The sequence below is a fragment of the Gavia stellata genome, chromosome 27 (genome assembly GCF_030936135.1).
Source record: "Gavia stellata isolate bGavSte3 chromosome 27, bGavSte3.hap2, whole genome shotgun sequence".
NCBI classification, from domain to species: Eukaryota; Metazoa; Chordata; class Aves; order Gaviiformes; family Gaviidae; genus Gavia; species Gavia stellata.
Genome location: NC_082620.1, coordinates 7264405 through 7276649, shown reverse-complemented (window position 1 = coordinate 7276649; position 12245 = coordinate 7264405). Strand labels below are relative to the sequence as shown.

The 12245-nt window shown below is 39.4% G+C and overlaps 1 protein-coding gene across 1 annotated transcript in view; it reads left to right on the top strand.

Moving 5' to 3' along the window:
• CFAP74 (cilia and flagella associated protein 74) overlaps window positions 1-11917 on the top strand; it is a 48551-nt gene extending 36634 nt beyond the window's left edge. Inside the window, exons 24-38 of the mRNA XM_059829974.1 lie at window positions 23-156; window positions 778-1054; window positions 1542-1649; window positions 2359-2513; window positions 3773-3907; window positions 4301-4410; window positions 4780-4835; window positions 5565-5684; window positions 5958-6110; window positions 6988-7117; window positions 7661-7815; window positions 8872-9010; window positions 9824-9951; window positions 10455-10589; window positions 11802-11917. Of these exons, the coding sequence (XP_059685957.1) occupies window positions 23-156; window positions 778-1054; window positions 1542-1649; window positions 2359-2513; window positions 3773-3907; window positions 4301-4410; window positions 4780-4835; window positions 5565-5684; window positions 5958-6110; window positions 6988-7117; window positions 7661-7815; window positions 8872-9010; window positions 9824-9951; window positions 10455-10589; window positions 11802-11915 (2049 nt within the window). The 3' untranslated portion in view covers window positions 11916-11917. The remainder of the gene's footprint in view (window positions 1-22; window positions 157-777; window positions 1055-1541; window positions 1650-2358; window positions 2514-3772; window positions 3908-4300; window positions 4411-4779; window positions 4836-5564; window positions 5685-5957; window positions 6111-6987; window positions 7118-7660; window positions 7816-8871; window positions 9011-9823; window positions 9952-10454; window positions 10590-11801) is intronic.
• Window positions 11918-12245: the final 328 nt, after the last annotated feature.

Here is a 12245-nt window from a genome sequence, read left to right as displayed (position 1 = left end):
TTCTCATCCTGCCATTTTGAAGTTTGTTGAAATTCAACCCAATGATGGACTTGGAATTCTTCTTCCCCTTGAAAGCCTGACATTGGACATAATCTTTAAAGCTAACAAGGCAAAAGAGTACAGCTTTGAACTAACCTGCAAGTCAGAGATTAATAGGTATGTTAAGAAACTGATTGAGTAGTAGGTAATCTAGAAGTCTAAATCACACTGGATTTCCACTGTTTAGCTAGTTCAGAAATTAAATCCCTGTCTACTTTGAAGAGGTAAGGCTGGGATAAAAACGTGAGGCAGATAGGAATTCTCCAGTTGACAAGAGATGGTCAATGCCATTTCATCCTTCATTTACGTGCCTGTCTTTACTGAGATGACTTTTCCTGTCCCACCTGAAATTTATCCTTGTCACATGTCCAAGCTGCAACTTTGCCCCAGGTCATCTTAACCTGCAATGATGTTCTGCTTGCTTTTTCAGCAGAATTACTGAAGGATTTTTTTGGTAAAAATGCTTCATACATTAAGCTAATGCTACTAAAATAATGATGGTATAAACTTTGATTTGACTGGATATATTTCCAGAAGTTCACAGAGGAAGAATTCAAGTAGGGACTCTAGCCAATTGTGCCTTAAAAATAGATAGTATTATTGTTCATCTTGAGGCAAAATTCCTACTGCAAGCTTGAAATTCTGCTTAAATAGGGACTACAGGATTAGTTCCCTATTTTCCGGGCTGATTAAGAGACTATTTTATGCTGAGACAATTTATCATGTGTTTATTTTTAGACAATTCAAGCTGTCATGCAAAGCAGTTGGAGTCCACCCACCTCTTGAATTGTCTCATTCCTTAGTTCAGTTTGCTGCAACAGCTTTAAATGATGTGTCTACAGCAACACTGTATGTAATGAATTCCCATGTGAGTGTCAACCACTTTACTCATGCTGTCCCAAGAATTGGCAATGGGGAAGTGGCCCCTGTTGGACCCACTTCATTTGAATTCCGTGTGCCAGAAGACTGTCCGGTGACAATTACACCTTCTGTTGGAACTGTGTTGCCTGGGAAGGTAAATTCACTTTAAACGTCAAGTGTTCTGCCAAATGTTTTGATCATCTACAAACCTACAGATGCTGTCTCTTGTAAATGAAGCTCAAAACGTAAATTAATATTAGAATAGCTGGAATATTTTGCATTGTTTGAAGTAAGGTTTTAAATTGGACATGTGGGGTTAGCCATCAGGTCTGGCTAATGCTTTATGGGAGTTTTCACCCTGAATGTTCTTTCCCCAGTGTTGTCATTATGATTTATTTGAAGAATGTTTAAATATCAAAAATATTGGTCTTGTAAAACCAGCCCACACAACACAGTGGACTTCCAGAAAAGCTGCAAGTGACCTTATGCTTAGGATCATCTTATTCACTTGGAAAAAAAAATGTATTTTATTTGTTGATTTTTTGCTGTTGTGTATATGCTCCTGTTGAGCTTTGTAGGTATAACACATGTATGAGGGCTGAATTTTGCCTGTCGTTCTTGTGTATGCTCTCACGCTCCAGAAAAGCTTGATTCAAGTGTCCTTCAGACCAGCGTTGTCAGATCAGCTAATCAGAGAAGAGGCAGTTCGGAGGCTTTGCGGAGCAGCTGTGACAGGGGCAGAAATACAAGTAAGGAATGCTAAGAACTAGCACATGCTGTTGGTCTGTTACTTGCAGATATTTGTGTCTCTGGATGGTATTTTTATCATAAAATTATTTGCATGTTAATGAAGCCCAAACTCATGATCCATGTAAGACCTGCCTATAAAGGACAAGAGTGTGACCGTACTGTTGCACTTAATGTGTAGTCTGTTCACTGAGCAATAATTTAATTTCATGCTAACAATTTCAAAAGCATTCCTATAGGATTTTCTTGCAAATGCTAACTGCAAGTACTCTTAAAAAAAAAAAAAAAGTTTCTACACTTCTTGCAGATTTACAGCATACATGGACTTTTTATGCAGTGCTGTGGGTCAGTTAATTTATGTGAGCACCTATGGTTGTCTTTAATTATGAGATAAATAGGTAACATTCCCGTGAGAGATAGTCTTTTACTCATCTGCTCCAATAGGGGGAACTCTTTTTTGTAAGATGGGGTAGAATATGTGCATTTCAACTTAATTTTACATTATTAGAAATGCATGTAACAACTACTGTGTCTATGGCTTGTCACCATAATTAATCCTACTGCTGTTATCTCGTTTCATGCACTCTGCAACCTCTTGGTTCTGTATCCTTGGGCCAGGGACTGTATTTGTAAACTGATGTCTTGATTGGATTACCAGTGATCAACCTCACTGTATAATGTCTGTCTGTGTGTGTGTGTGTGTACTTGCAGAAAAGGAAGAAAGATGAAAAGAGAGAGGGAAAGAAATTAAGCGTTTCCATTACCAGGCAGCAGTCTTCCAGGCAGCTTGTAAGGGATGAAGGCAGCAAATTCCTGACTTCTCTATATAGTTCTGAACAACCAAAATCCGAAGAGATAAAGCCTGAGTAAGTCAGCAAAAGCATCTTGTACTACATAGACAACATTCTCCTTATAAGTGGTTTAATAAATCTACTAAAATCTATAGGTAGACAAGAAAGCAAACTGTAGAGAAGAAACAGCTTTAGCTATGTTGCAAAGGCTGTTTCCAAAATTAGTACTGCTTTTAAGCCACACAGCTGTACCCTCTCATGTAAGGCAAAGAATCCCTTTATGCATCAGAGGGATTGAAGACTTCAAAGAATATATCAGAAAGCAGAGATGCGGCTGTGTGGGTAAATTTGGCTGAACTAACAAGGGTATTATTTAAAAGGGCAATTAAAAAGCTGAACTTAGTTACCAAAAGAAACTACTAATAATATACCTTTTCTGAATAGGTCTAACAGAGCTGAATACATTCAGCCCAGATGGAAACCATCTGATGGCCCATATCCAAGGCTATGGGTAAATTATTTTTTTTTGAGGGCTTACATAGTCCGTCATATTCGTCATGGTCATCTTCAGTCCTGGAAATGTAATGATGCTGCAAAATGTGCATTTTAAATAGTCATTTTATAATACGTGTCACTCAGTGAGTATTAACATTAATAGCATGTGCTGTCTAGAAATTTGGATACTTAGACGCAAAATCTGATACTTGAGGTTCCTTGTTTAGCATATAATTCAACTTTTTAGAACCACACTTCTGCCTAATCTGAGGAATTTAGAAGTGTTTGGAAGTAAGTACATGCCTAAACACCAGGCATTTGGCTGTACTGGATGTTACATATTTTTGACTAAAATCCCATGTTCACTGCAATCCATTAATTATAATATTTACATACTTTCAGTACAGGTCATAAACATAAAACTTATATTTGAAAACTCCCATTATGAAGTATTGCTTGGCATATTGCAGTACAGAAATGTGATCATGTGTGTTTTCATATCATTGAAATTATGTGGAAGTACTGGAAGACACTGGAATACTTAACATATTCAACATAAGGAAATCCTATTGAGGATTTTGCAATCTTTAGTATAACATCTATTATCTGGGTTTATAATTTCTATTCTCTCTGGCATGAAAAGCAAACCACTTAGTAGGGTGGGTCCATTACTGTGCATCAAGACAGTCACTTAGTTTTCACTGTTATGTTCAATTTTGAATGTGTGACTAAGAAACAGTAAACACAAATAGCTCAGTAGATTCTCCTTGATTTTTTTTTTTTTTTTTTTTAGTTGCTCTCTCTGTGACTAAGATGATTCTTATTTCTGGATTTTCTAGTTCTGATGCTTACATGGCAGCCCAGGCTTTCCTGATGAGGAATTTCAGTGGGAGGTTTGAAAAATACATCATACCGTGCTTTGTTGCAAGTGGAGGTATCGATGAAAAGAAAGGCTCTGAAAACCTAAGCTGCAGGTATTTGCAGTTAGATATGTGCAATTCATGATAGTTCAGAAATATGAGGGGGAAATGGTGGGCATGGTAATTTATTCATTTGGGGAGGAAATTTGTTTTCTGATCTTAATTACTTCATAGGTCAGTGGTAGAAACTTATGCTTACAACCCACTAGTTGGATAAGAATCAAACACATGAATATCAAAGCCACTTAAAGAATAATTGTATGAAAAAATTAAGCCAGATGTATTTCATCTTTCTGCTTAGGCATACACAAAAAAGCCAGCCACCAAAAATTATGTATTGTTTTGTAATACCGATTTAATGATATCCTGTGATATGAACAGAATAAGAACAGATAGTTTTTATTTCTGTATGATCCGAGAGCAAATATCCTTTTACTATCTCTCTAGCCCTCACACCACCTTGTATTTGGAGTTGCACTGTCCAGCTGTAGCACCATCTGTTGTGGTCACTTCAGATAATGGAAAAAACACAGTAAATTTTGGTGATGTTGCAGTAGGTATGAAATTTGAATTCAAGTTTTGAGTATTTTCTGTCTGACGTTCTGAGCATAGTTTTGCATTTTCTTTTGCATGGTTTAGTTGATTTTCAAAAGTCAGTATAAAAATTAGCCCTGTAATAGGCTCCTAATTTTCCACCTAAGTACCTATCTGGCCAGCTGAGGCATTTAAAAAGCAGACTTGATCCCAAAACATGGAATCAGGAGCTCTACAAGTGACTGTACAAATTTGAAAGTGTTTTGGTGAGTTTTGAATTAGCCATAGAAAAGGAATGAATGTTTGGCCCAGGTAGAAGCATGCGTGAAAAGGAGGAATGGTAGTGTGTGAGTGAGCATCATCACTTTTTGAAATGTTTTCGTTCCTGTCAGGCCACAGAATGATTAAGCGGATTACAATACAAAATATCTCCCCAGAGAAGCTGGAAGTATCCTTGTTTGGAACATGCAACTTAATCTGCCATTCAGCTTCTGTTTAATTTGAGTCTTTATCTGTAGAAACTGTTTGACACTAAAGCAAGGAGGAGGTAGCAGATTTCAGACTTAATACACATCTTTCGGAGTGAGGCAGGAGGTGATGTGAAGAATATATTGGACGAGCATAGGTGACCTACTGGAAAGCTAATTCCATGCCACTCTTTTAACTGGAAATAAGTCTGCATAGAACCAAACTTGAGAAGCACTTAACCACTTTCTAGAGTGTAAGGTACTGATGACAAAGCTAGTTTCAGTACAGTATGACGTACGTGTGAAACAGAACTAACAACTAAATTTTTGCAGAATGCTTCTCTGAATTTCTGAATGCCTTGTAAGAGGAGGCTGCTACACTGGCTTGTCTGGGTTAAGCTGTGTGGGATAATATAGGAGAAGGCATGTCCCAGATCTTAGGGTGTTAATGACCCATTCCAGGCAAAATCTGAAAATGGAGTGACATGGGGATCTTACTAACTGCAAAAGGGTCTTGCAGATATTTGAATTCTGTGGAAGAAAAAAAAATGGAATTACTTCTTCTTTTCTCTTAGTTATTGATCTCTGAAAAAGCTTATAGATAGTTGGTTTATACATCTTTGGTCTGAACAACACTTAGAAGCTGTTCTTATATCTTTTTCCCCCAATCTTTGTTTATAAACTTTTTTCCTTGAGTTGCACTATTTTAGCTAGGATTCTCAGTCCTGAATCCCAATGGTCCCTTCCTGTTGGTCAGACCAGTTGGAATGCTTGAGCCAGGTGAAAATAAAACCCTCATCATCTCTTTTTGTCCAAATGAGAATAAATGGGTGAGTAAGAGATAACAACAGTAATGGGGAAAAAGAGGAGAGACAGAGATGTAATGGGCTGTGTAATATACACATATTACTGACTGGGATGAATCTGTATAATAGGAAAAATTTTGTTGCCTGTGCATAGCCCCTCCCAACATCGGGATCTTTGTCTATGCACTAAATCCAGAAGTTCTGTAGTAATGGCCCTTTTGTGGGAGGGGGCTCAGCTGGAGGGGTGGGGGATGTTTTCCTTCAGCAAATGGGCTAACACAGACATCCTCTTGGCAGTTTTTTGAAACGCTGGACATCCGGACGGCAAAAAACAATCTAACCCTAAGTATCACTGGTCGTGGGGTGATGCCATCAATTGTTTGCTCTGTGGAAGAAGTACTCCATATGGGATATGTCATAGCCAGAGAGAAGGTGACTTCCACATTCAAGGTAAATCTCTTTATGCTGAACTGGAAAGCACATCAGCAATTCTTGTAGGGAGGAAGAGGAGTTCTGTAGTTTATAGTCCGGCAGAACAGAAGTCTTGAGTGGCAAACTGTAGGCAAAAGAACATAGCTTTAAAGCACGTCCGGTGGAGTGATTTGATGCTGAGACAGTTTCAGGCCAAAGGTAACAAAGCTGTGCAGGGGAGGATCTGGTTAGCTGCTTCTGGCCTGCCTGCAGCCTATACAAAAAAAAACCCCAGAAATCCAGTATCTTCTATAAAAGAAAAAGAGAAATGGCCTGCATGATCTTCTCTGTAGATCTAGCCAGTACACAGAGGAATGTGAAGTCAGAAATGGCTTTGCTTTTACCAACGTTAGAAATATCTGCCCTCTTTCTTTATTCTGTCCATTACTGCTATCACAGTTGAGGCTGCTCTGTGTCCACACACAGCAGTGACAGAGGTACATGGGTGAGATGCAAAACTGGTCCTACAAAGAGCGTGTGAGGGTCTGCCGTGGTACAGTCTAGGGAAGTTTAACCGATTCACTCGTTCATGTACTGCAAATACCCACAGACTCAGAAACAGGCCAAGATCTAGGCATAATTTTTTTCCTCTCGGATTTTGCCTAAGTATGTCAATCACCAAAATACATTACTTGCTGCAAGGCTCCTAAAAGGAGCCTGGCCCCTGTTGTTGGGGGGCAGGGGTTGACATGGCACGTTATGGGTAGCAATAACGCATGCTTTCGGTGGCATCTGGGTACACAGCAGTGCAGTAATGCAGCAAAATAAATTCAGCCAGTTCACAAACTATGGATCCTACAGGCTTGAGAATAAATTTTCTTAATGAAAATGCTGTTGTGTAAATTAATGTCATCAGATACAGAACACTTCCACACTGACCCTGCGATACTCCATACAACTAGATTCGCTTTCATCAACAAGGGACAAAGATCAGCAGAAACTTCCATCCTTTATTACATCTTCTTTGCAAAGAACAGAGTTTGTTGGTAAACTTGTTTTTTTCTTTTCTCTTTTTCTTTTGTTAAGGACTCATGAAGTATAAAGCAGCATTACTTTGTCCTGTTAGATCTACACAACTGTCAAAACCTGGGGCATCACATCACTGAAATTAAAGACATAATTTTGTTTACCCAGTAGGAGCTGTACTAATTATTTCAATATGGGTAGCTGTAAATTTATGCAGCCTGAGCAAATATGCGCAAGTAAGGAGATACTAGTGTTTGAATCTAAATAAACCCACACAGTAATTGTATATTAAAGACTATATTTAGGTATGTCCATCTCTGTAAAACCACGTGTTAGAATATAGGAAGAGTTTGGTGATGCTTCTTCAGTTCCTGTAGAGAAGAATGCATTAAACTGATAGGTGGATTTATCTGGTATTTCTAACAACCTGTTTTGCTGCAAAACCATGTAGCAGGTCTTTTTTATTTGCTGTTCCAACAAAAATTAAATAGGTTTAAAATATAAGAAGTAGTAAAACAGAGTTGTCCTCCTTTCTTACTCATATCCTCATTTTTATTTACCAGGAACACAGAACTATAATGGCTTAAGTGTGTTCAGCATCTTTCCAACAGAAGGAGAAATTGTTGCTGGGAAGAGTCAGGAATTTATTGTCACTTTCAGTCCTGATCATGAAAGTCTGTACTATTCTGACCGTCTCAAGGTTGTGCTCTTTGGCAAGGTGAGACAATCAAGATAACCTGGATTAAGAATTCAAAGTCTAAATATGACCTACAGTGATTTTTATCAGCATGCGTCTTAGTAAGAGTTTCAAATAATTATATCTAGTGCACAGGACTTGTAGGCAGAATTATTATCTTTATTAGATTAAGTGATATAGATAGGAGATTGCAGGTTTGGGGCCCACTGATTTTTTTTCAGGTTTTAAATACTCAGTTATTAATTCATAACAACAGTGACCTGGGATTCAGTCCTATCTTCTGCCCAGCTGTCCGCACTGTGTAAATGAGAGGTGATGGAAGCTAGGTTGCTGCCAGACTGCTGAGCATCGCTCCAAGTGGGTTCTCTGCAAGTAGCATTTCATGGCAGTGGAGAGTGGAGCTACACCTGCACAGTGCAAACTGGCAGGCACACTGAGCACCAGGAAGCTGCTTCTGCAGTCACTCAGCATGAGGAAGGAGGTTTCCATCTGTAGAGCAGCAGCTGAGCTCAGATGGAGCCCAAGTCAGGATACACAGGCTGGCGGCACGGCAGGTGGCTTTATGCCGTGTTCCAAAACAGAGTGACCAAAAGTTAATGAAGAGTGCCAGCTAATGACCATCAGCAGGCACTACAAACACAGAGCAGAAACTGGTAGTGAGCAAGTACTGTTTCTCTCCTTGCGAGTTTTATCTCCAGATTACCTCTGGAATTGCGGTTAAGAATGCAAATTGGAATAAACTGAAGGTGAACGGAGACAGGTACTAGTTCACAAACTTTAGCTGACTTTGACGGCAGATCCGTTTTGCCTCTTTTAGTGGCTTTAGTATAAACAGTTTATCCAGTCCCCTCCTGAGGCACGTTGCCCAAGAATGAAAGGTTGTTTAAAACAGAAGTGCCTGAGTGAACACACCAAGGGGAAGATGCAGGATTCTTGCATTAGAGGACGGGGCCTCTTGGAATTTATATATGCAGATGATGTAATAATTTCTATGTAACTGATGCTGTTGTGTCAGTATTGCAGTTACATCGGTCCTTAAGCTGTAACCTGCATTTGAAGCATTCTTGTCCCATATAGAAAATAGCCCACGTGATCCACCTAAAGGGTGCAGCAAGAAATCATCCGATGTTTGTGGAAGGGGGAATTCCACTTGATGTGCCCGTTGAGTCCTTGGCTGTAACATTACCTGTGTCATCGCAGGAAGCACGAAAAGGAGGTAATGTGCTACCGCTTACACTTTATTATGAAACAGTGAGTGATAAGACATGGGCATGTTCCTCATACTTTAAGAAAAAGTAAATTGAAGATAACTTTTCCAGAATCAGAACAAATAAGTATTATGGTATAGCCTATATTTGTAACACCAAAAAAATGCAGGAAACTTTCTCTTAAGGAAAGATTTTTCTCTTAATTTTAATGCAGTTATATCTTAATGACAATCTTCTATCTTTGCAACTTACCTTGCAAAAGGTAAAATTATTATAATTTAATACTACTACAAAGTATTAAGATGTATTTGCTTTCTGCCACTTCTCTGACTTGCATTAAATGTTTATAAAATTATTTCATATATAATAATATATCCTGGGCTCTCCTGATTGTACTGTTATGGAACAAACACACTTTCAGGGATTTGAGTTTATCCTTCCTTAATTTCTTTGGACAGGATCTGTGTTCAGAGACAGTATATAAGCAACTCCTAGCTCCTGAGCTAGAAATAAATCCAAGCACATACCATGCACAAGTAGGAGTATAGTCTACAAAATGTATATGCCATGAGGCTAGAAAACGAGCATGAAACTTGACAAACAATTAACAATTAGAGTTTGCAATTGCAAATTATGCAAAACCTCCTTTTGCTTAATTCTTCACTAACTCTGTAAGGTGGATCTCCTTATCTATTGCAACTCATTAATTTGCCACATCACCACTTTGTTTTAAACCATCCCAGTGTCATTTATGCTTGTTCCAAACTGATAATCACTCAGTTTTGACTGTCTCAAAGTTTACTTGATTCATATTTGTTTAGAGCTGCGAGAACCAGTGAAGTCCATTCTCCTCATTCTGGAGTACATCGAGGGAGAGAGTTCTCCAGTGCCAGCAATGGCAGAACTGAAAGTTGGAGCTATACAGACAGATCAGTTTGCATCTAAGAAGGTGAAGAAAACAAAGTGCTGTTTTATGTCAGACACTGTAAGGAATACTGACAGTGTACAAATGGCTACTAGTTCTTTCTAACAAAAATTCAGTCTCTAAATGAGAAAATACAGCTTTCAGGGTTTCTGATGAACTTCAGTGTATAAAAGCATCAGTGTTTGAAAAGAAAAGGTTATTTCTCAGAGGTTAATATGAGGAATTAACATTATCGTGTTAAGTCAGCAACAAAATTAATTTAGCAGTTTGCTTCCCTAATTCTGAAATACAGAAGTCTGAGCACAGAACTGAATTACGGGTCTGATCGTGTTATTTTAGCATAGTACTTTGTGACAACTCGATACAACGAACAAGATAAATACGTGTCGTTTCAAAGGGCAGAAGCAATTTGGCAAGCAACAGGCCCACATACAGCATCTTGGCAATGCAGCCTTTCATAAACAGTCATTGTGCTTGAAGGAGCAGAACTGGCTGTAATGAGGGTGTGTTGTGTGTGTCTCTCGTAGAACGTGGAGTTCAGTTTCGATAGCCTGCCACTCCTGCAGCAGAAGGGATTCGCTCTCGAGTCTGTGGGGGGAACGATTGAGCCCGGTCAAGTGAAATGCATCGGTGTTTCTTGGGTGCCACCTGCTGACGTCCCTGTAAGTTGCAGCTGCTACAGCATGTTGCTGCTTAAACTGGAAACGTGTGGCAGCAGTTTCCACCGACTTGTAGGAGCAGTACAAACCCTGATCTTGAAGATGTCAGCAGTACAGGCTGCTCTGACACCTTAGGATGACGGAACACATGTAGTTGCCAAAGGGAGTATAGGCTGGTATAAACACTGATACGCAAATAAAAGCCAGGAACAATATGTATGTTTTGGAGGCCTGCTACCTTACTGTGGACTTCCATTCATCTGTATGATGAAAAGAGTAAGCATTAGTCACTTGCATCTTACAGAACTTAGAATAACTTCTAACAGGTCACTGCACTGTATAGCACCAATAGGCCAAAATGCTGCTGCTGTTAACTAAAAGGCACAGCTTTGGTCACACTCAAGTGGGCTTTTTAATGCCCCCTCTGCAAGAAAACCTGCAGTCCTGCTGACACACAACTGAGTTTACATGGATAATTCTGCTACAGCGTTCACATTTCTTTTGGCTGTGGGCTGCCTTTCCTTTGGTATATTCCTGGAAGTCAGTGGGGCCTTTTTGATTTTCCACTTCACGAACTGCTTTATGAACCCTGTTTTTCTGGCTACATCTGCCTTTTTGTATTGCAGAGTCTAGGTATGAGGTCCAAACATCTCTACAGGGCTGTGATTGCCCTTCCTGATTCATCTTGGACATTCGTGGGGGCTGAAAAAATTTACTCCCCAGCTTTTTGTTGTGAGCTGTTTGTGTGGGATGGTAGAATGAGTAGCTTGTTCCAAAATTAAAAGATTGCTGCTATCACGTGCAGAAAGAAGGAAGTGGAGTTCCTGGCATGATGTATCAGGTTGACATCGTGCCTCCTGGTAACCACTGGTTGTTACACAAGTTTTAACACTAACTGATGGCTAACAGAATCCATTTCTTTCCCAACCCTCACTGCAGCGTACTCTGTTGCTGCTGTGCCCAGTTGTCATGGTTGTAGTGTGGTGACAATATCTGTAGCACTCTGGAGATAGAATGCTTAGTCATTGCTACTTTACTTACTGCAGTATGAGCATTGCATGAAAATATAAAAGAACCAACACAGAGGGGTAATCTATAGCTGTAACTGGTACATCTTACAACTGAGATGTAAAATACATGGTTGAGAACTTGATCAACTGATCTGTTCTATGTACAAAATCAATAGGTTGGTTTTATGTGTGGATTTTTTTGTAGGCCGATGACCCTCTGCTTGTGACAGCTCTCCTGACCTTAAAAGGTGACATTAAGGAATCTTACCGAATCCTCTTCATGGCAAAAGTTGTGTCTGCATATGCTCCCACTAAGTGAGGGACCCAAGCTAAATGGAAAGGAAGATGGAGGCTTGTATCACTGGGAAATCAGTGGATCTTGGCTGAAACATGGAAAGATTTTGAGGTTGTTGCAAATATGTGAGGGGAGCAGGGAAGCAGGAAGGAAAGTGACATATATTTCTGCTTTTTCCCCAAAAAAAACTCTATGTAAACTCTGGTTCCACTAGATTAATTTTCAAGCTGACTCTGTGACAATAATCTTGTGGTAGAAGAAAGAATTAATGAGGGGCCAAGTAGATACATCTGCTTTTAATCACAGTGTCTTCCAAAGGTGGGCATTCCCTCAGGAGGAGTATCTTTCTTACAT